The 25872-nt window shown below is 38.5% G+C and overlaps 1 protein-coding gene and 1 long non-coding RNA gene across 17 annotated transcripts in view; one reads left to right on the top strand and one right to left on the bottom strand.

Moving 5' to 3' along the window:
- Positions 1–25872, bottom strand: part of INPP4B (inositol polyphosphate-4-phosphatase type II B) — a 711205-nt gene that overhangs the window by 88592 nt on the left and 596741 nt on the right. For all 16 annotated transcript variants that reach the window (XM_077860913.1, XM_077860916.1, XM_077860927.1 and 13 more), the window contains one exon: positions 10320–10479. In XM_077860913.1, coding sequence (XP_077717039.1) covers positions 10320–10479 — 160 coding nt within the window. The remainder of the gene's footprint in view (positions 1–10319; positions 10480–25872) is intronic.
- On the top strand, positions 11697–19072 carry LOC144291420 (uncharacterized). Its single transcript, XR_013358674.1, has 3 exons — positions 11697–11843; positions 13226–13297; positions 18967–19072. It is a non-coding gene; the product is annotated as an uncharacterized LOC144291420 (long non-coding RNA).

Here is a 25872-nt window from a genome sequence, read left to right as displayed (position 1 = left end):
CAGGGTATCATACTTCTCTGGTATCCTCTTCTCTTACTGGCCATTCCCTACCCAACTCTGCTGCTGCTTCTTCCATCCCTTTTGATCTACTAACATCGGGACATCCCCCGCTTGTAATCTGTATGGTAACTTCTGCTTCTCTGAACAGCCAATCCTTCGTTGACGTTGTTCAGTTTCACAGTTTTTATTTTATTAGTACAGTTTCACGGTCCTATGTATATGTTGACAATTTCCAACTCAATCTTTTTATTAAGTTTTTAACTTTAATTCCGGTGTAGTTAACATACAGTATTATATTAGTTTCAGGTGCACGATGCAGTGATTTAATAATTCTCTACATTACCCAGTGCTCCTCGTGATAAATGTACTCTTTATCAAAATTTATCTCTTTAAACTAAACCTCTCTCTTGGATCCCAGAGTCTATGTCTAAATGCATACTTGATATTTCCGTGTAAACTTGGCATGTCCCAAATCAGCTTCTATTCACCACAAACCCTGTGCTACCCAGTATTCATCAACCAGGACATGACCACCCTATCTCTCCAGCAGCTCATGCCAAAAATGTTGACTCATTCTTAATTCTTCCTTTTTTTTTTTTTTCTCATTCTTTCATCCAAACCATCAGAAAAGCCTGTTGGCACTACATTCAAAGTAGGGACAGAGTCCAAACGCTTTTCATCACCTCCATGGCCACCTTCTTCTCGGTAGTCCAAGCCACCATCACGTCTCACCTAGATAATTATGTTAACTTTCTAGCTGGTCTATACCTGCCTCTGCCTTTCCCATCTATCGTTTAATATCAATATAATAGCCTAGGTGTTAAAAATCTATGTCCTATTAGGTTAATCCTCTGCTTAAAACCCTCTGTTTGCTCTTATTTTTCTCTCGGGAAAAGCCAAAGTCAATACAAAGGTCCTACATGACCCTTTCTCCAAGTTACCTGTATAAATTCATCTTCTACTTCTCTTCTCTTTGCCTTCTCTATTCAAACCAACTTGGCATTTTTGCTGTTTACTGATCATGACGGGGGCGTTATTGTCTCAAGGCTTTAGCACTGTTTTCCGTGCCCAATATATCCTTCCCCCAGATGTCCACATGGCTTCCATCTTTTCCTCCTTTGTCTTTGTTCTAACATCAACCTCTCGATGAAGGCGATGAATTAAGGCTAATGAATTAAACTTCCATTCCCGCCCTCCAACAATATTCCAAAATCCTCCTACTTTGCTCTCTATATTTTTTTCACATTATTTGCTACCATTAATATACTGTGTAATTCCCTTTTTTCCTGTTTTAATGTCTTTCTGGTACAAGAATATGAACTTCAGGAAGGCAGGTATTTTGCCTGTTTTGTTCATTTTTGTATCGTTGGTGTCTAGAATAACGTTTGTCACATAGTAGGTCCTCAATTACAATATGTTGGATGACTGATAGAAAAAAAATCACTTTAAATAATGTGGTACTTTTTTTTTTATCATAAAACATCAGAACTGGAAGAGACCTTCAAAATTTTCAGATGAACTTTATTTTCCCATAAAGTAAGGTCCAGAGGATCTAAGTGATCCGTTAAAGGTAATACAGTCAAATAAGTAAATTGAGGACTTGCCAAGAATCTTGGCTCTGGGTCAAGTGTTGTTTTGTTACATCATAATTCACTACAAAATTTTCAAGGGAAGCCATAGTTTTCTGATAGGATACTTGAAAATTTCATAATGTACAATTATAATTGAAGTTCTAAGTTTATAATAAAAATATCTGTGGTATCTTGTGATTATTTTTCACTTTTTTTAGAATAAAAGTGTACTTTAAAAGCCGTTTTTTTTTTTAACCTGTTGACTTACGAGTTTTTAAAAGCCTGATTCATTGATGTTTCTTTTCCAATGTAATTCTAAACCTCTATGTGTAGAAATTCATGACATTCAGGAATATTAATACTTAAGCGCTTTGATGAAAAGGATTCTTTGTTCTTGCATCTTTGCACTTTACCAAAGACATGCTTCATATCATAAAACCACTGAAATAATTGTCTAATGTGGAGTATAAGTTTTGATCATAGTATGTATGCATAAACATGCACTATGCTGAAGATACTCAATAATATCAAAAATAACTACCTAAGCATTTCTAGTCAGGTAGCAATTGTAGATAAGGTGACTAGACTTTCATTTCATCATACTGGCCTCTATTACTTGCCAAGAATTATGTTAGGTTCTGGAGATTCAAGAGCAAATCTCAAACACTTGGCATATTTCCTCACAGAGCCAAGTCTAGTAGAGGAGATAACATTTAAAACAGAATTACAATAAATCAGAACCTTAGAGGCTACAAAGTAGTGGCCCATGGGTCAGCCTTTTTGGCCCTCAAAGATATTTTATTTGGCCTTCCTCATAGCTTAACAATTTTAAAAAATCCATTATTGACCTTTAAAGAATTTGGATGTTTCATATAAAGATTCAGATTTGCTTGAAGAATCGGAAGATGGGGCAATTTTAGTTTCAAATCCCTTTGTGGGAAGGATTTGATAGAACTGGAGTGGCGACCCTCTTTTGAAGGGACAGATGTTGCCCTGGTGATACCTGGGGGGCCGCTGCACCTGAAACCCTTGCAGAAAGCATCACTACATAATTTGCAGAATTCGATGAAAAGTTAAAATGGGAGAGATCCTGTGCAAAAGGAGTAAACAACTTTTTTCCTTTCTTACTCGCTGGTATCTCTCAACCTGCCATGGTCGAGATTCCATTTACTCACTCGTGTCATACTCCCTTGAGCATACTGATGTACCCTTGCAGAGTCTCAGAGGTGCCCAGGCTGGCCCAGGCCATTTGGTAGGTGAGGATGAGGACAGAAAGAAGTCACTGGGCTGGGACAGGGATGGGGAAGCTGAGCAGGCCCCGGAGAACCAGGGAGGCAGAACCGTAAGCAAATCAAATCTCAAAGCTCCAGGCACAACCCCCCATTGCCCTATTGGACTCTATTTAAAACACACAGATGCAGTTTTTAGGATTGCACGATGGTGGTTACAGAGCATTACACCCAGGGCAGAGGGCCCTGCTGTGCGAGAGGCCCTGTAAACCTACACTGGTCCCGTGCTCGTAAAACCAGCTCCGGCCTGGGGGACCAGAGAAGTGCCCCAGGTGTTTGAAGTCTGGGCCTGCGGAGGTAGAGATGGGCAAACCTTTGAAGGCTGAGTCGGGGAAAGTACTAACTGAGGTCTCAAAAGAGCCCGGCATGACTAGCTCATGACGGATGAGGGGAGATGAGGTGGAGGAAAATGGCAAAGCACCATGAAGAGGCAGGTCGAGGTCTGGGGCACTTAGGTCTTTGGAAGATCAGCAGAAAATGTAGCAAATAAGTGAAGTATTCGATGTGACTAGTATCTAAACAAAACGGCAAGTAATTCCATATGCAGACTGCTCTCGGGATCTAAGCATCACTCCCCGATAGTTGTTCTGAGGCCCCAGGTTCTTTTTGACAAATTCAGTCAGGAATCACTTTGCCTGCATTTGAATCCTTGCTCAGATACCTTCTCGTTCTGCGGCCTGAGAAGTATGGCTTAACGTCTGCATCTGTAAAATGGGGATAAAAACAGAACGTCTCCTACAAGCTTGCTGTGAGGAGGGAAGCGGGAATGGCAAGGCTTAGCAAGTGCTTGTCACAAAAATGTGAATGCAGCGAAGTTTGAGCGACGTGGTCTTCTTCCTTGATTCCCTTGGTATCCAAGTTGCATTTGATTTTTACCCCTCAGGGCTTCCCGCTCCTCAGCTGAGGGCAAGCTCTACGATCCAGGCTCTGTACTATGGATTTCACTAATTTCCTCTTATTCCCTCTGTTCTCCTTTTATTCAATTTCATCGACCTGTCTCCTAATGACTCACACATGTGTACTCCCTCTTCCAAGTCTTTATCTTGTATGTTCTGTCTTTGGAAAACCTCTGTATATCGTCTTTCAAATACAGCTTGCTCAGCCCCCAGACTGTCAGAGCAGAGTGATGACTACACGTGTTCCTAGATACAGTGCCCGGCACAGGGGAGATGCTCAACAAATACATGTTGAATGAATGAGAGGCTCTTCTTCTTTGTCTTCTAACATAAATTCAGTGTCTTCCATTAGCTTACTGCCATGAATTATTTTATGTATAATTGTGTTAATTAATTAATCCTTAATTATTTCAAATTTATTAGGCAGACCACTACTCCAGCCAACCTAAAATAACATATAGGAAAGAGATTTTTTTTTAAGTGATTTACTAGAATCTTAGATTTGTCCCTATTTGAAAGTTGGGGTACATTTTTCAGATGACTAATCTTTGGCATAGGAAGTCATTGATGATTGGTGATAAATGACTGAGAATTTCTTGGTAGTTACCAAACAATTGTGTTGACTGGAAGCAGCCGGATATAAAGTAAAAGGTGTGAGTGACTTCTCAGATCCCACCAGGAAATGTGAAATGCACCTTATAAGCTAAAAGAAAATTAGGAAGCAGGAAAGGACAGGAGTATCAGTAGGCAGGAAACTCTAACCAGTGGTGAGCAGACCAATTCTGTGATCCGCATGGATGTTTGCCTGCCTTGTACGAGGAAGCAGCGATCACACGAAACCAGGATGGGTTCCCTGAAAAAGTCCTATCAGAGGAACTTCATCTCCTTTTTGGCAGGACTTACAGCTGGGCAGATTAGAAAAAAAATGTTCAGAGACAAGGACTATTTGGCCTTCCACAGGGCATTTCATAGTAACCTTGTGAAAAACAGAAATGCAAGCATGCAATAACATGGACGGGTGAATACATCACTTCTTGAACACACATCCCAAACAGTGGTGACTCACGAGTGTATTCCAATGCATACTTTTTTTTTTTTAATTTTAATTTTAATTTAAATTTTTTTATTTTTTATTTTTTTTAGTGATGTGCCTCAAGGACCTGCATTTATTTCTGCTTCCCCATCATTTTTATCTATTACTTGTGTGAATAAACAGAAAGCGTTTGCAAAATGTGAATAAAAGAAACTGGAGTAGGACACTGAGTTATGATGGATGAAAGAAACAGGTATTTATTTGAGTGCTCGGAAGTATAGTAGACCGCAGCCATGGGTTTACACATCAATCTCTTCAGTAGAACTGAGAGACCATGTCTTAATCTCCTTGTGTCCCTGATATTTCACAATGTCTAGCACATAATGGTACTTAAGTATTATTTGAATCTTGAAAGCCTGAATGGTAAGTCAAATAGCAGGATTTATGGGTACCAATGAAGTTAGTAACAAAAAAACACAGCTGTCAAAATAGCTAATGTGACCTTAGATATCATTAACAGAAAAATGGATTCTAAAAGTAGGAAAGTGGCATCCCTCTGTTACTCCGTGTTTGATGCTGTTCCTTTGAAAAATTACCAGAAAGTGTCAATTCTAAAAGGACATGATGGTTGCTTTCAGACTTGTTAGACCATAATGCGGAAAAAGGAAAGTAGATTTGTTCTGTTTGTTGCACAGAATTAGATCTGGGCCAGTGGGTAAAATTAAAGGAAACATATTTAGATCAACATCTGGAGCATGCCATTCTAGAAAATAAAAAATGGGTCTCTATCAGCGGAGATGTGTACCACAGGTTAGGCAAAAACTGGCACAGATACTATAGGGAGGCTTAACACAATTTAGGAGGTTTAACTACATAATCTTTAAGGGCACATTAAAATCTAAGATTCTAATATTCACTGATTTTACTTTGAATCTTGAATTTGTTATGAAATTAAAGGCATGTGGTCCCATGCATATAGTAGATGCTTATGAGTAAGTTTAAGTGCAGGGGAAGTAAAAAAAAATCTTGCTCATTAAGAAAACATATAAATATATGTAAGCCATGTAAGTTTGAAAATGTATTCCATTATTTGTGTTCAGAATAGCAGAGGATATTTTACTTCCATCAGCACTATTTATATTAGTTCTGAAAAGAGATTTATGAAGTAAGATATATCGTAAAATCCTGGATCTAAAACAAATAAAAAGCCTTAAAATCTACAGATTTAAAACTACTGAGTACATGGGAAAAGAAAAATGTGTGACTGGAAAAAAAATATCTGCACGTTATAAACATTAAAAAATGGAAAAGGTACCAACAATTCAGAAGGCCATCTGTTTAACCGTGGCGTACATATATATGCCAGCAAAACAAACACAAGTGGCAGCTAAAATATAAAAATGAAAGATGGTGATGAAGAAAGAAAAACTGTAATAGGGTTAATTTACACTATGAGATCGCAAAATATAGCCCAATATAAAACATAAGAGTCAAAACCATATGAACAGAATAAAAATTCCAGAAATTGATTAAAGATATTTGTATAACATGGGGCACCTGCATGGCTCGTTCAGTTAAGCATCTGACTCTTGATTTCGGCTCAGGTCCTGATCTCTCAGGGTCATGAGCCTGAGCCCCACATAGGCCTGAAGCTCATGCTGAGCCTGGAGTCTGCTTAAGAGTCTCTCTCTCACTTTCCTGTCCCTCTTCCCCTACTCACTCGCTTGAGCTCTCTCCCTCAAAAAAAAAAAATAAATAAATAAAGGTACAGACCTTAATATAGAAAGAAAAAAAACTGATACGAGAGAAATAATCACTAATAAATGATGTGGCAACAAATGTATAGCGGCATTCATGACATCATACATTTCAATAAATTCTGGATGACTCAGTCATTCACTGAATCAATTCATTTATTAATCGTAGAAAGAAAAGAATGGAATCGTTTTTCCACCGTAGCTATGAGCTGGGGATAAAACTGGGGCTACTGAAGAAATAGATTTTATTAAAAAAATAATATTTTGAAATATAATATTAAATCATATAATGTCACACGTCACTAATAACTAAATTACAAAAGAATTACACAAATATTACAATAAATCACATATTACAATATGATGGTTTTCACCCAACGTGGTATGAAGTCAGGGAAAATATTTAAGCTTGGGAAGCCTGTGGTTAAACGGGCGTTTGTAGAGACTGCTGGTAAAAGTATCGATTGCTAGAAGGAACCACCAAATGGCTCCTACCCACTGCAATGCTGGTTTCTGCGTGACATTCTCTAACAGAAGACACCAGAGTTCCCCGGACAACGCAGGGCTGGGGCAAGGGAAATAAAAGATGAACTCAGAATACCTCATGGTGACAGAGGGGAGGGAGGTGAGTAAAGACAGTAAGGGAGTAGATAAGGGAGAAAACAAGGGGGTCACCAGCCTGTGCCCGGGGAAACGGGGTGGAGGGCCGCTGAAACCAACCTGAAGGAGCTCCCAACGGCTGACTCCAGAACAGTGTGAGCCCAGGTGAGCATCACAGTAATATTATGAGATCATACACTAGAGAACAAGTATTCATGAGTCCATACTGGTAGAAATAGATAATTGTATGAATGAGTATGTGCGAGAGAAGGGATATCTCTTCTTTATAAAATAATTCCACGTCTAGCAATCTAACTTAAGGGAAAATATCGGAGATGCAGTTGAAGACTTCAATGTTCAAAGATGCCTTCTGTGTTAACTGCGGCTAAATTATAATAATTATGTTTCTAAAATAGTGGTTTCTCTTTTGATGAATTAGTTTACAGTTATTATAATCCCATTTCCAGAAGTGTTTCTCAGGAAACATCCATAATACAAGGATATGCATGATATCAAGAAGCACATCTGTATTGACAGTGTGTTCTCCAGTCTGGTTACTCTGTGTATGCATGTGTCAACACGGGGAATGTTAAAAATATTTATGTCTGATTGAAAGAAAAAAAAATAAAAATCATACATAATCCTATTTGGTTCTCCTTGCAAACTTTCTGAATTATTATTTTTTCTAATAAAATGTAAAACTACAGGTAAATTGGGGTACCATATAATTAGTGCATGCATATCTCAAATAGCTTCATCTGAAATAGTTTGGGGAATAGTGTAGGCAAATACATGACTTTCTATTATTTGTTTGCTTTATTTTAGCTAAAAAAAAAAAACCCAATATTAATTTCTTACTGCTTTATGTGACAAAAGTCAGAGTAGAAACTGAAAATGCTTTTTTCCCCAACTTTAAGAAGACCATGATAAACTCAAGAAGTATTTTATTAATATATTATTATGTACTAAAAGTAAATTATTAATAAATAATTAATTGAGCTAATCAATCTCCAACTATGCAGTAGCATCCATGATCTATTTGAAGTATACCTGAGCTCAGATTCATCTGTAAAACATCTATTTGCATATGTTAAGCATCTTATGTACCAATGTCCTCTCCAAAACATGCACTCTACATACAATTGTTTAACATGTAAAGTGTTAACAGAAGTTTTAACTTTGAAATTATTTGACAATACGGCATTAAATCATTATTAGACTGACGCATATGTTTTTTTTAATAAATTTATTTTTTATTTGTGTTCAATTTGCCTGATGTATATGTCTTATTTTACCCACTGAAAGTGAGTTATCTCCTGAAAATGTTTAAAACATAAAAAAAGAGTGGATAAAATAAATGTGGACCGTCAATTGAAAATAAAATCACTTGGAGGGCACTATGCTGTAATTTGACTTTAATCATCCACAAAGCCAATCAGGTTGTGAATTCTACATTGACAGCAGCTTCTATGTGGTTTTAGAGGATATTTAAACAAGGCTACATCCAAAGGAAAGTGATTCATCCACTCTTCCCAAATATTTACCAACCAAATATTTTTTTTTTTTTTTTACTTTTTAAAATGTAATTTTGATGCTGCAGATACAATCTTATGATGAAATACAAGATATAGGTAAAACATATGATTTCAAATATTCTGGAACTCTGTTCTCGTGAATGAGAAGTTTCAGGGAACATCAAAACAAATGTGGCAAAATACAGTACCCCTCATCTTATTTCTGCTAAAAAAGTATTATGCCTTGAAAACCCATCAGTGGACAGAACAAGCCACTAGAATGGATTTTGCTTCCTTACCTCATTTTCCAGAGCTCAGCATAGCGTCTGGCTTGCAGTTGATCATCAATAAGTGTTCAATTAAAGAAAATTGAAGTATACTACGTCTTTGTGACGTAAGTTATGACAAGCTTTCATTCTGATTCATGTAAAAGTTATGGAGCTGACACAGAACCTGACATTAGATCCATTAACTAACAAAACTGATACTATTAAAAAAAAGAAGATCCCTGTGTATATTCAGACCAAGTAGGTATAAACATACAGAATATTATTATAACCTTTCCCATGTGAATGTATCACAGAAGATGAGGACCACTTACACTAAGAAAACTTTAGAAAGTCATAGTTTCCAAACATGATTTAGAAACAGTCCTACTGTTAATCAAGTGATGAAAGATTGATGTTTCAACATAATTAAACTCTTGATGAAAATGTGAGAAATGAAAAATCAGGAAAACAAATTGGGAAAACATAAATTTAATTTTACAATTGTCCATATTTTCTTCTGACTCATTTTTTTTTTTTTTTTTAAGTAAAAGGAAATCAGATTTCAGAGGAAGAGAGTAGAGTAACACCGTTTAGTGTCTCCAAATGCTTAGGATACCAAAAGAGCCGGGACAACTTTAACAGCAGATCTTAACCATTGTAAAGAAATCAGACGTCTGTCTAGGTTTCTGTTGTCAAAATTAATCAAATTAACAAAAACAAAACTGACAAGAAAGCCATTTATAGGGACACAACCATAGTTAAACTTTTGATTATATTTTCTAGGAAAGCTTATAATAAGCCATACTTTTGAAAGTATCTATGTGTCCGCGTGTCTGCATATGCACACGTAAGCTTGTGTGCATACATGTATCCACGGAAACCTAGACTTACTAATATATATTCTTCTTATATGGAACCAAACCTCCTTACGTGTTTTTACGATAATTTGCAAAAATATTCCCCAGAATAAGGCAAAAGGCATTTTATCATATTGCATTCTTTTCAGGATTATGCGATACTGTGTCCTGACATCTCTAGAAGTTTCTAGGAGTTTCGAGAGAAGATACTTGTTTTGCTTCCTAATAAGAATTTGGAGGAATGTGTCAAAGTAGATTAAACTATGTCAGAGTCTTTAAAAGAAAACACTGTTCTTCTTTCAAGAAGGTTTTTATGTAGCAAAAGAAAAAAAATGAGCATTGCAAGCAGTTCTGAAAACACAACTGAGATGCAATTTGATAAATAGCCTTCTATCATCTAGGCCAGAGCGGTGGAAAAGCATGCTATCAGCACTTTCATCAAAGGCACGATTGACTCCTCTTTTTCTATCTCATTTTATCATGACTTTCTCATTTTGTTTACTCAGTGACTGGGAAAAAAAATGACTCCTTACCCTTTGGATGAGCTGTGATGGGGTCCACTGGAGAAGCGTCCTTTTCTCCGTCTTTGCTGCTGCCACCGCCGCCTTCACTGGCACCATCTCTTGCAATCAGTTTATCCACCATGTCGATAATGCAGTTCAGGCTCTTCCCCACGTTGGCCCACACCCTATCCTGAAAAGAACATGAGTATCACTACACAATTTCATTGCAAACACAAGATAAGGCAAAATCCGACAAATCCATCTCTGGGAAGCAGGCAGAGGACCAATCATAAGGATGCAGGCTCAGTGACTAATTCTAATACTTCCATTACTTTGGCCAGACTATGACTATACAAGAAGAAATCTGTTTTCTCTTAAGAAAGCAAAATTTAAATGCTATAATTTTTTCTTTAGTTCATCATTTTTTCTAAGTCATAAAGAAATGATTAACTACTGTACAATATTAATCCATAATTGAGCACAACTTATGATATCTTAAATGGGACCTATCTATTTTCCTTATCAACACCCAGTAAGAAAGCAAAGACACACCAATATTTTTAAAGAATAGCTATAATTTGCATTCAAAATTCTTGTTTTTCCTTTTTATTGTGATAATGTACATAACATTATCACTTAACCATTTTTAGGCTTATAGTTCAAGGGTATTAAGTACATTATTATACAACCACCACCATCATCCATCTAGAATTTTTCATCTTCCCAAACTGAAACTTTTACCCTTTAAAAATGAACTACTCATTTTCCTCTCCCCGCCATGGGGCAACCATCATGGTGCTTTCTATCTCTATGAATTTCACTGCTCTAGGTAACAGAAGTTCTTAAAGTGTGTTCTTAACATCACCCCTAACAGAATGACCCAGAGAATTAAAATGCAGATCGTTGGCTCCTACTAAGTCAAATAGAACCACTAGGAAGAAGGCACTGTACGCTGAGACTTTGACAAGCTCTTCAGGTGCTTCTGACCACTCCAAATCTGAGAACTTGTTATTTCCTATGAAAACCTTTAAATACAGTTTCATTATGGTAGCCTCTCATCCCTAGCTTCCCTTTTTGTCCTCTCTCCACATCATTTAGATGGAGTCACAGACTCCCCATCTGTGACTGTGGTTAATTTTTTATGTTGACTTGATTGGATCACAAGATGTCCAGACACTTGGCTAAACATTACTTATAGGGGTGTCTGTAGGGGTGTTTCTGGATGAAATTGACATTTGAATTGGTGGACTCATAAAACAGTTTGTCTTCCCCAGTGTGGGTGGGCATCATTCAATCCATCGATGGCCTGATAGAAAAAAAAAAATGTAGAGAAAGTCAAAATGTGATCTGTCTTGCCTGACTGACTGAATCAGGACATTGATCTTCTGCCCTCAGTGCTCCTGGTTCTTAGACTTTCAGATCTGGGCTGGAATATCCACCACTGGTTCCTCTGGTTCTAAGGCCCATAGACTCAGCCTGAATTACACCACCAGCTTTCGTGGGTCTTCGGCTTGCAGATGGCAGATCATGGGACTTCTCAGCCTCCAAAATTATGTGAGACAATTCCTTGTAATAAATACTATATGTCTTCTTGGTTCTGTTTCTCTGAAGGACCCTAATACACCTATTAGGTGTATCTTATGTATCACATAAGAACCAAATGGATTTATGATGCTTTTCTTGCATCTTTCTCTGCAACAGATAGTTCTGAAATAGCTCTTAATGTAAAGGTAATAGTCAAGTACAGTAATTCCTTAGTAGTTTATATATTTTTATCAAATGTGTATTTTTTAACCCAAGTTAATTTTACTAAGTTTGTAAACATAGAAACTCATTTTGGGTAAGATAAATCTAGGAAGAAAGAACAAGAATTGAGCTTAGATTATTTGATGGTTGTCTTATAAAGACTAAGTTAATTGAATAATGTAACAGATATGGGAGTTTACAGATAATGCACACTACAGCTGAAGAGGAAAAGTATAACATTCAAGGTTTAAAAAGTTAAGTTAAAAATCCACCTACACGATGGTGGATGGTAAAACCACCTCATTTCTGAGGAACCACAGTTGGTTCCTCTACAGTTTGGAATGCCCTGCCTACCTCACCATGCTGCAGTGGGAGCCAAATAACATCATCTCTATGAACGTGCTTGGAAAATTACTAAATTTGGCAAAACCACATCCTCTTCTTGCTGGCTGTCCTAAATGAATCAAACTTGCTTTTCATCACCTTGTAATTCTGGGTGTGACATATGTTATTAATCACAAAAATTTTTCCCTTAAAGGCAGACTTATTCTACCAAAAATTAAAAGCACTTCCCCTCTAAGGGAAACTAAGACACCAATCACATCCATAAATTGCTTTATGCCCTGCCTGCTGTCAAGGAAAATAAGGTAGGGGCACCTCTGAGCTATGGTGCAGGAGACCTAGGGAAGCTCGCTTCTTCTGGGACAAAGTGTGGAGAAAGGTAAGCAAACTGAGGTCCCGACATCACTCCTTGGGATTTGGTAAGGAGCTTACATTTCAGACCACGATAACCAACTGATGGCCCCCATCCTGAACATCCCTTAATTGCCACCAACCACTGCATCTTTAAAGCTATTAAATGGAAAAATGAAGCAGCTCTCCAGCTAACACTGGGCATAAACTCTGTTACTGAGGGAAAAAAAGGGAGGTATTAGTCTTAATTTTCCAGATTAGCTTTGTACATGAGATAAATTTTCAATTCTCTTTCTGTTGTCCATATTGAGAGGAACCTTCTATTTTGATCAAAAATCAAGTTGTATTGCATGCTGCCTTTCTTATATAAAGTAATATATGGGGTTAACCAACTTCTCTTAATTACATCTCCAAAGACCAGAATATAAGAATATAAAAAAGGATAATTTTACATTCTTCCCCTATATATTGTTCTTCCTTTATACTTTGCGTTATAGGATTATACTCACAGAAAAAGTAATCTTTGCAGACAGAGAAGAGACCTTTATTGGCATGTGGTGCAGAGTGAGGTATGTTCATTGGATGAGACCAACAACCATATGGTAAGAGGTTGGGTGGTAAATAGTAGAAAAATACTTAAGTCATTAAACACTTAGAGGACACACAATCTGGGAGGATGCTCGTTGGAGGTGAGAAATTGAGCAGTGTCTTATGCAAGATGAATACATGATTCATATATAATCAGATTTTTTATTGAAGACACACTCAGCAGGAGACCCCGAGCAGACTCAAGCTGGTCTTTCTCTCTTAGAAAGAAGATCCTGCCTAGTTGGAGGGGAGAGAATGCTATTTGGTTGGTTACTGCTTCTTCTTCCTTTATGGCATACACAAAGTAGATTAAAGTTATCGATTTAGACCATTGTCTCTAATGCTAGTTTATGAGTTGAGGGCTGTGTCGTCACTACATTGCACAGGGCCTGGAAAGGCAGAGAGAGAGAGAGATGGAGAAAAGGAGATAGGAGAATGGAGATGACTCCAACCCAGAGGCAGGTTGAGAGCTGCTATTTACATTCACCTGGCATATGAAATTAGTTAATTTACCTTCAAAACCACCACATAAGATTGACATTATGGACTCAGTCTTTAGAGATGAGAAGACTTCAGGTAAGAGATGTTGAATAACATTCCACATTAAAATGGGTATAACTAAATTAGAAATTCTATTTGGTTTCAAAGATTTGATTCCTTCCCCTATGATTTCCCATGGAATTGTGGCACACAGTAGGAATTCCGCTTATGTGAGATTCTTAGGACTCTGGGGAAAGCTGGACAGAGGAAGATCAGGAGAAGGAGCCACAGAAAGGTTCAAGAAAAGGCGTGTGTCACCTCACATGAGCAAGAGTAGGTGTCAGTTACCTGAGACTTGAAAATGAATCTAATGGCAAATCACTAGGACAGGACTCTGAAAAGGACGGGCTGGTCACATTGTACCCTTAAGTCTGAAATCAAGAGGGCCATACAATCAAGGATGGAACAATCACTTGGCGAAAAGGTCAATGAGCTTGGGTCAAAGGATGTCCGTGGCTAACATGAATAGAGGACAGTGTCAGCATCAAAACCCAAATTCTATGTGTCGGGGATGTAAAATAAGGAATGGGTTATAGGGAGAGAAGATAATTCAATTTCTAGGAGAAAATTAATAATTATTCTTTGCAAAATCATTATTTTGAAATTAGGATGCCAAAAATGGGTAGGCGATATTCTTGTAGGGAAATCCTGAATATCTGATTTCTCTCGTAAACTGTTTTCTATAATATCTATGTGAAAGCATTCACACAAAGGGAAATTATCAGCAAAAATGCATTCTAGTTCTAATGATTTTCACTCATGAGGACAGTCCATGTAGGAGTTTCTTTTTGCTTAGATTGTTGGAATGACTGGGGCCTACTCCATTGTCTTCCCTACTGAAATCACACAGTTCATCTCAGATGGCTCTCATGAAGAGAGAAGTCTGGTTAGCTGGGCGAAGACAATGGAAGCCTAAGAATGTGGCGTAGTACGTGGAGCTTCCAGCCTTCCCCTTCTTCGATCAGGGATATTACTCTAGACCCTGCTTAGCTCCTCACCCGCTTGCAAGTTTTCAAATCACAGCAAATCAAACCAAAACCGAAATCAAAGCAACACAACAGAGCATCAGAGAAACAGATTGCTAGGCCTTCCTGCTCCATGCCCCCCCCCTTCGCCCTGAAATAGCAGTCATTATCCTGGTGAGTCTCCTGTTGAAATATGTAATGGAAAATTGGTGGGTTAAAATCTAACTTATTACATAGAGCCCATATGGTGTCCTTGACCTTAATGGAGGCTTTAGATAATCCAACTTCTTGGAGGTGAAGGACTATAAACTATTTCTCGGCAATGAGCGATCAAGGCCAATGGGAATTAGTAGCAATATTTATTCTATCTGAGTCAGGTGTAATTTTGGTCCTTATTTATTTCTGGGTTAAGACCTAAGCTATCATGCACATCAAGCCCAGTGGCAATAGATATACAAATATAATGGATATACCAGTGAGTAGTTGGGGGGACTTTGGACCCGGCAAAGTGAGCCATGAGGGCAGGGGACATGTTGCTTATTCAGCATTGCCACACATTTATGAGATTGGTGCCATCGAGAGAAATCCTGACTCCTTTAGATGAGTTAACTTAATTTTTTTCTTTTTTTATGAGTTCAGCAATGCTTAGCTGATCCCAATTTTTCCGGGGCCAATTTTTGATCAGCAAGAATATGAAGACTTCACTGAGGGCTGAAAAGGGGGGCAAGCTTCCTTGCATCTGTATCTCTATGTATAATTCCCCACTTGTCATTACCAATTTTTGAGGACTTTGATGAGAACGAGCCAGCGAATTAATAAGGTTTACCCTTGAGTTGACTGAGAGCAATTTGTACTTGACAAAGTTCCTCAACACTGCAAACCTTTGCTCGTTCCGTAGCTTCCAGCTCTTCTCCCTGAATCCTCACTCAAGCAGACTGTGGGAAGAGAGGAATTGCACTTGAAATACTCCATGATACAAACTGGCACGTGTTAAATAGCCAGATGTGTGACAGCCATCAGAATTAAGTGAGATTCCCCAACCTTTGCTTCCTATTGATCCTCTTGCTTAACTTCACCTAATTACTCATGTAAAAATCTCTGACCTTTGTTTCCTGATAACCACACTGCCGGCCTCACCCTGGAATCCAGTCCCTAGTCATACACGTGGATTCAGCTAGCCTGCTGCTGTTTCTCTAGCAGACCCCTCCGTATTCCCCTGGTTTGGCTCGTGGCCAGACCCAGACAATAAGCTATCACACGATCAGGCCTACGCGAGTGCACGATCACCTTCATCCATCATCACGCTCACATCATCACTCCTCTGATCAAAGGCAGCTTTGTACTGCAGCAAGAATCCATTCTTCTCTCAGCCCAGAGGCGCCTCTGCAGCGTGTCAACCTACATAATTCTCCTTATTTCTCGTTAGTCTTCAAAATGAAAACTTCCTCAGGTCAGTCGTCTTGCTGTCCTAGAAACAAGCTGTTAATTAGCTCAACATATACTTTCTGGGCATCTGCTACAAGCTTGCTCGGTGCTGAACATCAAAGATATGAAGGAAACCTTGGAGGAACTCATATTTCTATCTTGACACATACTGCTTTTTATGCTTAGAATAATGCCTTCTCCTTCCATCAATCCAATTCTCACCCTTTCAAGTCTCACCATCTCCAAGAATGGTTCATTCTATTTTCTCTGCTTAACATTTTTTCTTTCTAGTAGACAGGGAGCTCTATGAGGGAAATGACTATTATTCTCAGGTCCTAGTACTCATCAGGGAATAGGTAAATAAAAGAATGAATAAATGAGCAAACGAATGAATGAAAGGAGGGGATGATATTTTTCATCTTCTTCAACCTTCATATAACTTCTGAGTATTTTCAGTATGCTTAATTCTCTGAATATTTTTGATGTGTTTAATGTGTATCACACAACCACCTCCATTCTGGGAAAGATTCCATATCTTATAATATCTCTGCTTATTTTATGAGTTCTGGCCGTTCCCTTGAATTAAACGAGATATGGCTTTTGAGGATCTGTATTTTATACTTAATTTGCTTTCTCCCAAGTACCTATAGCATTATTGCACATTACTGATGCTTAATTAACATCTGTTGATTGACTTCACAACCTGTGACTTTCAAGTAAAAAGATACAACTAAAGTAAATATTATCACATGCATCTTCAAATTAAAGTTAGAACCAAGCTCGTACTCTGAATGGCTGCATTCACCCTAATAAATGCCACATTATGGTAGTGCTTTCAATTTGTTGAAAACATTACATAGAGTATTTGTCTATTAACAAAAATAAATCCACTGATTAACTAAAGCTTTCAATTTTAAGTTGGTAATTGGATGTTATCTGCACAACATTAGATAGTTGTACAACTGGCTGAATTATATGACATTATCAGTTAGTGTGTTGCATACAATCAATTTCCAGGATTGATTTTTTTTAACAGAGTTTCCCCTGATATATCAAGTCAATTATACATACATACATATATATATATATATATATATATATATATATATATATATGCATTTTATTTATCTATGTATGTATGTATGTATGTTTTCAAGAGAGAGCATGCATGAACAGAGAGGGAGAGATAATGGGAAAGGGAGGGAGAGAGTTTGAAGCAGACTCCATACCCAGTGCAGAGCCCAGTGGGGGCTCAATCTCACCACCCTGAGATCATGACCTGAGCCAAAATCAAGAGGTGGATGCTTAACTGACTGAGCCACTCAGGTGCCCCACTTCAGCATTTTTAACTATTTATTAAATTATGGAGATTCAAAAATTCCTGTCTAGAAAATAATGTCTCACTATTCACATTAGAATGTACTAAAGTTTAAGAGCACTTGATTTGAATGTAATAAATTTCTAAAGTATGTGTGTATATTCATTCCAGTTTGCATATTCATTACACCCAGGCAAATGAAAATATCTGACGTTGAATCAGGCATTGTAAGAGTCAATAAAGTATCCAAGGGGTATGATGGTATTCAATATAAAACCACAGGAAAGTCACCATTACATTAATAAAAATAAAATATCTCTGTTAAAAACACTAGTTTGAGTTGGGAGGATGAACTGCTGATTCAGCAAATCCATTTATTCATTTATTCCTGCATTAACTCTGAAAAATACATGGAACTAGTGTGTATAAAGCACTGAATTAGGTGCTATAAAACAGGGAACTGAAGGTGAATATATTAACTTCATGTGGGAAAATCTAGAAATTGTCAGGATTTCATGAATATGCATGCACATAAAGATCTCATTTGGGGTTTCTTTTCTTTAATAGAACATTTGTGCATTTTAATAGACAGTCATGAACTTTGCTTAATCACCTTTTGTGGACTTTAATATTGGGTAAGTATTCAAAGCACATTTCTCCTGAGTGAAATGGACTGGCGAAGTTCAGGAATGGTTCTCATCCATCAAGAAAACAGATGATAGAACACATTTCGGTTGTGACATAGGGAACCACGAGCCTAATACTCTCTGTCTTTACCTGCCCTTTCTAATGGGAGTGAGCACATGCTTCCAATGTCCCCTCCTCATTATAAGATTTATAAAACCAAACAACCCTATTATATGTGATTAGGGATGAAAAATAGAAAGTTGGGAAAGAGGAAAACAGTCATTTCCAATCATATTTGCTGGGTAACATCTAAAATTACTTCTGTGTAACTAGGACCTTTGTAATCAGCACATGAATAATCAAATAAAATTAAAATTGCCACCACTGGGTTTCTGGAGTCTTCTGAAGGCCTTAGTCTATCATGTTCCATGTTCTTCATCATGTTCTTTGGTCATCTCTGATGTTCTGTATCCATCTAGGATTTTCCTGCTTTCTATGTTTATTGAATATTGGGTGAGTTGATTATGACACTGGGAAATATGCACTAAGGAGTAAGGGATATAGCTCGGTACTTTTGGCTAGAAGAGAAAAACAAAATCTCCAGAAGAATTCATGAATTCTATTAAGGGAAAAGGTGTGTGACATAGTGCAGGGTCACGTTAAGGTTAACTATTCCATGTTTCCAAATAAGAAAGTAAATAAGAATAATCTGAGGACAAATTTCAAAGTCATTAATTTATTCTACAAATAAGTAATGAGTGCCTTCTCTGTTCAGATGGTCTGCTAACTCGGGGGACACAGCAGTGAATATGGTATTGACTTTGCCCTTTAGGAGCTTATAAAGATCATGACCACAAAGAAGAAACGTATATAAACAAGTAAGTATAATTTAGTGTTCATGAGGCTGTATCATCACGAAATGCGAGAATAATGCTTTATTAAACAAAATGGTTTGGAGTCAAATGCATATGTATATAAAATACATCTCTGTCTATAATATAAAATTTAGAAATAAATGGCCATAATTCAGTGGAAATTTCATTCAGTCAGGTAACTAAACTCTAAGATGTTGCTTTAGAAAAGTTAAATCAAAAGTTAGTATCTAGTTGTCTATAAGAATTAATTACCTCTAACGAAGGAATTTCCTTCTTATTAAGATCGGGTCAATGGCTTCACTTAAAATAATTCTAGCCAGTCAGAGAACTGAACAGAATGTCTTTTGAATTATTAATTTGCATAGGTACCTCTGCATTATGCACAGCCTGCACTATTTTCCCTAGAGACAAGGTCTAAGATGTAGACAGAAGATGGCAAGTGAAGTTGAGAATACAGATCACTGCAGACGGCCCATGGAGGTATCTGGTTGGTAAATGTGTTTTGCTTTCAGTAGTTAGTAATATTTTGCGACTATGTATGCTTACGGTTACTAATTATGGCACTATGAATAGCTCTACCTACTCTTGTGAAGCTTAAGGGATTCATAGTTGTTCCAGACATCATTAGAGAAAGTTGCAGTACAAAATGAACTGTGAGATGTTAGTACAGAACATACTAGAAAGTGGCTTACGTAAATCTCATTGCAAAAATGCAATGTTTGGGAACATGAGTTACAGAGAAACCACAATTTTCTTTTCAGGCTACATATGATTTTATTAACAGGATTTCTGACATAAATATTATTATATATTTGTGCTATTGTTTCTAAAAACCTATAAAATTCTTGACAATTTATTATAGGTTAATATGAATTGTCTACTCTGCTTATGTGAGATAAACACATTTTACCATAAGAAGGCACAGAAAATGTTCCCCTAGTTTAAGCATGGAACTAAAATTTAAAATTTGATTTACATTTACAACACAAAGAAGGGAATTAATTGGGTAATGTGGACGGTGAAATGTTGCCTGCTATAGAAATTTAGTTCAACTAAAAAACAAATTTGCCTAAGTAATAAGAGTAGTTTTCCTACTTCTGCTCTTTGCTGGAATGGAGCAGAATATAAAGGATCAGAAGTTTATCTTTTTTTTTTTTTTAACAATTTTTGAATGAGGGTAGACAGATTTAGCCCTGAACCCATCAGTGTAGTAATGTTGAAGTTAAATCACAGTGTTCTAGAGAATAGTATAATTACTGGAAGCCACAAAAACTGGGTCAACTTAATACTTTAGTTGGATGACATGCTTTCATATTTTGGACAAACTAATCTTGGAATCCCAGCTGCTAGAAGCATCTGTTGTAGAGATAAAGAGAAAGAAAAGCAATATGTCATTTTTACCAGCTAGAAGATGAGGAATGTTATATTAGTTTATTTCATCGCACAGATTGTCATAAAATCCCGACATTCCTTTGGGTTTAATTGTTTGCTAACTTGAGGAAAATAAATCTTTAAAGCACTCAGTCATTTAATAAGTAAAATTCAGCAAATAACACTTTTTTTGTCAATGATCATTTTAGTTTCAATCTCTTCCATATTGACTAGATAATTATTATCCAGATTCATGTCATCAATTTTGCCAACAAAACAGGTTGAAAAGAGAACAGCCTCACACTGATTTAGAATTAATATTCTTTCTTCTAACCTCAAAAAGAAAGGCTTCTCCATGTATCAACAGAGTAGAATTCAAGAGTAATTTAAAGGCATATATTTACTTTCCAATATTTATTATAAGAAGCTAAAGGCTTAAGCTAAGTAATTGTCAAAACTACAGTCATTATAAGACATTAAATAAAACAATTTTTTAAATGGAGCTACTGTAATCTTAAGTGCAAATCTAAACCAACCTAAATAATTCATATATCACAGAAACCTAACTAAATTAACTTAAAACACTGAATTATTTCAGGAAGTTGATTAGACTTGTAATAAGTGCTGAAACTTTTCTAACACCTAATTAACTAAGAAAAGTGGTACTCAAAGTTATGTTTCCAATTCATTTAATAGCACAGTCTCTAAAGGCATTTTCAATTAGCTACATTTTCTTTGGATTTACTCAACTTTTCAAAGTAAAATAAAGCTTTGAAAATAATGTTAAATGGTTATGACTTTGGTAGATTTTTTTTTAAATAAGGGATTTCTATTTTTTAACCAAGTTATCTTTTCTATTTTTTAACCAAGTTATCTTTTTAATAGGAAGGAGTTGCTATGGAAAATCAATTAGAATGTTACATGAAAATCAAAGTTGGTTACATTTGTACATTTGTACATAGCGTACATAGAGTCAGATTATATTGGGAAGAGAGAGTTAGAAGCAATTTTTCTGAGTGGGAAAGATTTTCCTTCTAAATGTGGTAAATTTAGAAAAAGTATTCATATACTTTCTAGCAACAGTGCATTCTGGAAGAAATTCAGAAATTATATGAAAGAAGAAAAAGAGGGAGATGAAGACCTTTATTATTATCCTACCCTTTTGCCTGTGAAAGAAACCAAAATAGCTGAGAAACGGTGAAGACCCTTCTGCATCAACTGGAAGAAAAAAATCGGTAAGTCTTTTTCCTTCCAAACTTGTTCTATGAGGCCAGTATCACCTTAATTCCAAAACCAAAGACCCCACCAAAAAGGAGGATTATAGACCAATATCCCTGAGGAACACAGATGCAAAAATTCTCACCAAGATACTAGCCAATAGGATCCAACAGTACATTAAGAAGACTATTCACGATGACCAAGGGGGATTTATCCCCGGGATGCACGGCTGGTTCAACACTCATAAAGCAATCAACCTGATGGATCAGATCAGCAAGAAAACAAAACAAAACAAAACAAAACAAGAACCATAGGATCCTCTCAATAGATGCAGAGAAAGCATTTGACAAAATACAGCATCCATTCCTGATCAAAACTCTTCAGAGTGTAGGGATAGACGGAACATTCCTCAACATCTTAAAAGCCATCTACGAAAAGCCCACAGCCAATATCATTCTCAATGGGGAAGCACTGGGAGCCTTTCCCCTAAGATCAGGAACATGACAGGGATGTCCACTCTCACCACTGCTATTCAACATAGTCCTAGAAGTCCTCGCCTTAGCAATCAGGCAAGAAAAAGAAATAAAAGGCTTTCCTAGTGTTAAGACTAAGAAAGTATTCTCAAAATAGTGGGAAACCAACGACCATGTGGACTCCTACCACGGTCTTCACTGGTCCTTCCCAGGGACTGGAATTCTTCCTAATTTTTCCAAATGTTGCCAGTAAGCGCCTCTCTTCACTTTCTTTGGTGCCTATTTGAAACTTCTACTCCTCTCCTCAGCCTGTCCTCCTCTTCTTCCCCTTCTCTTTTTACAAGATTCTGCTTTAAAGATAAAATAAGGCACCCAAAGTTAAAATCCAAACTATATAAAGAACTCATATATATATAAAGAACTCATCAAGTTCAATGGGAAAAAAAAAATCTAAAAAGTGGCCAGACCAGAGAAACTGAATGGCCATCTTTCCAAAGACGTCATCAATGTAGCCGACACGCCCCCCCGCAAGGTGCTCATCACCAGGGAACGCAAATTCAAAGTACAACGAGCTATCCCCTCATACCTGTTAGAGTGGTTATCATCAAAAAGACCAGAGATGACAAATGCTGGCGTAGATGCGGAAAGAGGGAACCCTGTGCCCTGCGGAGGGGACATCAACTGGTGCAGATGCTGAAAACCAGTGTGGAGGTTCCTGAAATACTGAAAACTGAAGAGCCGCGTGCCCCAGCGATCCCGCTTCTGCGAACACATAAGCCCGAAGGAGATGAAATCACAATCTCAAGGGGGTCTCGGCAGCCCCACATCACTGCGGCTCTGTTCACAGTGACCCAGACACGGACGCGACCCGGGTGTCCGCTGACAGGTGATCGGACACGGTTGCGGAATGTCCCTGAGCCACGACAGGAGGGAGGAAGTCCTGCCACCTGCCACCAGGAGGATGGGCCCCAGGGCACTCAGCTCAGTGACCTGATTCAGGTGGAGAAGCACCAGTCCTGTCTGATCTCACTTACGTGTGGCATCTAAACACGAACAAGCAGAAGCCAAGTTCATCGCAGCCCAACACACTGATACTGCCAGAGGTGATGGTGGGGGTGGGGAAAGGGGTGAAGGGGTCAGAAGGTGCGGCCTTGCAGTTATGGGGTAGTAAGTGGGGGGGGTCATACAGGTGGTGACTAAGCACCCCATACTGAGGGTTGCTAAGGCAGGGGGTGGTCACCACTCTCCTAACAAAGGGATCCAACTGCGTGATGCAGGGTGATCCAATCAGTCGTGGTGTGATTTCTCAAGCCCTTATGACGTGGGCACACCTCAGCCTGGCACAGCCTCACAGGTCAACTGAGTCTCCACACAACTGCGAGGGCGCCAGGGGCTCAGCGGGTTGAGCGTCCGCCTTCAGCTCAGTCGTGATCCTGGGATGCTGGGGCTGAGCCCCACGTGCACCCAGTTCCCAGTTCCCCCCCACCCGCTGCTGCCCCTCCCTGTGCACCTGCGCTCATTCTATCAAATAAATATATGAAGTCTTTTCTTACAAAAAATTCAACTGGGAAAATATCTTAGACAAACAAGAAAGAGGCCATCCAGCCTCGCCTTGCCTCCTTGAGTGAGGCAACCTCACCGGGGTGCCTGCAGCCTGTGCCCAGGCCCGGCCTCCAGCAGGTGCCCCGGGGAGGCCTGGCCCTGCCACCCACAGCCGCATCCCATCCAGCGGCCTCTGGAGAACAGACATGCTCACTTTTCACCAGCTCTAAGGCAGAACAAAGAAACAACTAAGGATGATCACACACACATACACACACACACACACACACACACACACACATGCTCACTCTCCCATCCTGTTCCTTGAGTCGTTAAGTCTCTATTCGCTTTTAAATCGCCTGAATATTGCTTCTGGATCCCCTCCTTCCAGCTTCCCTGCCCCCCCACCGTGCAACCCGAAGCTGCTCCTGGTTCTCACCGCCTTGAGGTCCCTGGGTCTCCCCCCACCACAGCGCAGCCCCCACCCCTACCCACTCTCCCCCCTGGCACATCTGTACGCACAGCCTCGGCGGGGCTCACACAGCACAGCCCACCGCCTGCCCCCGGCTCTCTCACACCGATGTCACAGCCTTCTGTGACTATCTGGTTGCATCCACCAGGAGACAGGGATCCCGCATTCCAGAACCCAAGGATCTAGGGTCACTGACCTTTCCACCTGGAGCACCTCCAATATAGGTCTCAAAAATTATCGAAAGAAAAGGAAACCAGGAGGGAGGGCAGTGGAGGGACACCTGTGAGCAGCAGGGAGGCAGACGAGGGGAGGCCTCACACGACACAGTGAGGTGAAAATGATCGCGAGAGACGATATCTAAAGTCCTGACTTAACATAAAAATGGAAATTATTTGTCAAAAGGTCAACATTATATGTTTAATTAAGTGAAATACGAGTTCTTTTCTCTATCTATTCAAAGTCTTTAGGATTCACAATACACACTGTATGCTAGATCCACTTTCCCCATTTACTTCAAAGAATCATATTAATCCCCATAATCAGACTATCTGATCTACGCGCCCTAAAGAAGCCAACATGCAGCAGCACCACTAACGTGATGCCGCGCGCCCGCTGGGCCCTTCCAGGCAATGGGGCGATGGGGTGATGTCGCACAGGAAGTCATTTATCTCATGACCACCCCAAGAGCTACACGAAATGGAGGCTGCTATTTTCACTTTACGGTTGAGAAAATTGAGCTTCAGAGAGGTTAAGAGGTATGTACGCCTTGGAGCTGTGAATAAATTGAAGAAGGTGAAGGTAAAAAGGGGAAATATTAAATCTGCGCTTTTGAAAATGCTTCTGTGGGAGAAACGCAATCTTAATCAGCATCAACAAATACTTATTCAGCATTGACCCCTTGGAACCCGCCTCTGTCTTCGCTGTGATGGAAATTTTATCAAAAGAAAAGATGAGGCATCACTTCACAGCCCTTCAGACAGTAATTTTGTTGAGAGAGTCGGGCCTTTCAAATAATTTACTCCCCGAATGCTCTTAGATTCTAGGGGGGCAAGCAAAGTAGTCACCGACTGTTTACCACCTATATGACCAGGATGCTACTTTCTTGGTTAAACTCACGATGCGGTAAAGAGCTTCCTCCTCTGGGTGTGTGATGTGCATGGACTTTGAATGGTTCCTGGATAATTAATAGGTGCTTATTCAGGAATAACACTGCTCCCCTGTCCCCAGAACCCTCGTGTTTCTCTGATTCCGTCCAACTAGAGTTCTTATTGTCATGTTGGCTTCCTTTTTTTTTTTTTTCCTTTTCGCCTTTACTAGCTATTTTTTCAGATGCTTTTATGGCCATCTTTTTGCCCATTTTAGAGCACCTGGAGCCACAGGTGCTCTTTTCTTTTAAATCACAGAATCATGAACAGGAAGGATTTAGGAGATTTTTCCATCCACCGCCATTTAAATGCTAATACCTTTCGAAGTACATCCAGAACTGAAACACTGGATCGCATCAAGAAAATATTTGCAATGAGTAGTGGGTTATGAGTGATTTTTGACTCTTTTTCTAGAAAAAATACAATTTTTTTTGTATTTAAATTTTAATTATTTTTTTTCCCAGTGCCATGAGTCTTTCAAGAAGAAATCCTATTTGCAAATTCTTTACATATTGTGAAGACTAATTAAAAGCAGAATGCCAACTTTACAAATATCATAAGGAGAAAAATTCCAGTATCTCTACT

Source organism: Canis aureus, chromosome 20 (assembly GCF_053574225.1).
Source record: "Canis aureus isolate CA01 chromosome 20, VMU_Caureus_v.1.0, whole genome shotgun sequence".
Lineage (NCBI taxonomy): Eukaryota > Metazoa > Chordata > Mammalia > Carnivora > Canidae > Canis > Canis aureus.
The sequence above is the reverse complement of the archived record's forward strand: the minus strand, read 5'-3'. Positions and strand labels throughout refer to the sequence as shown.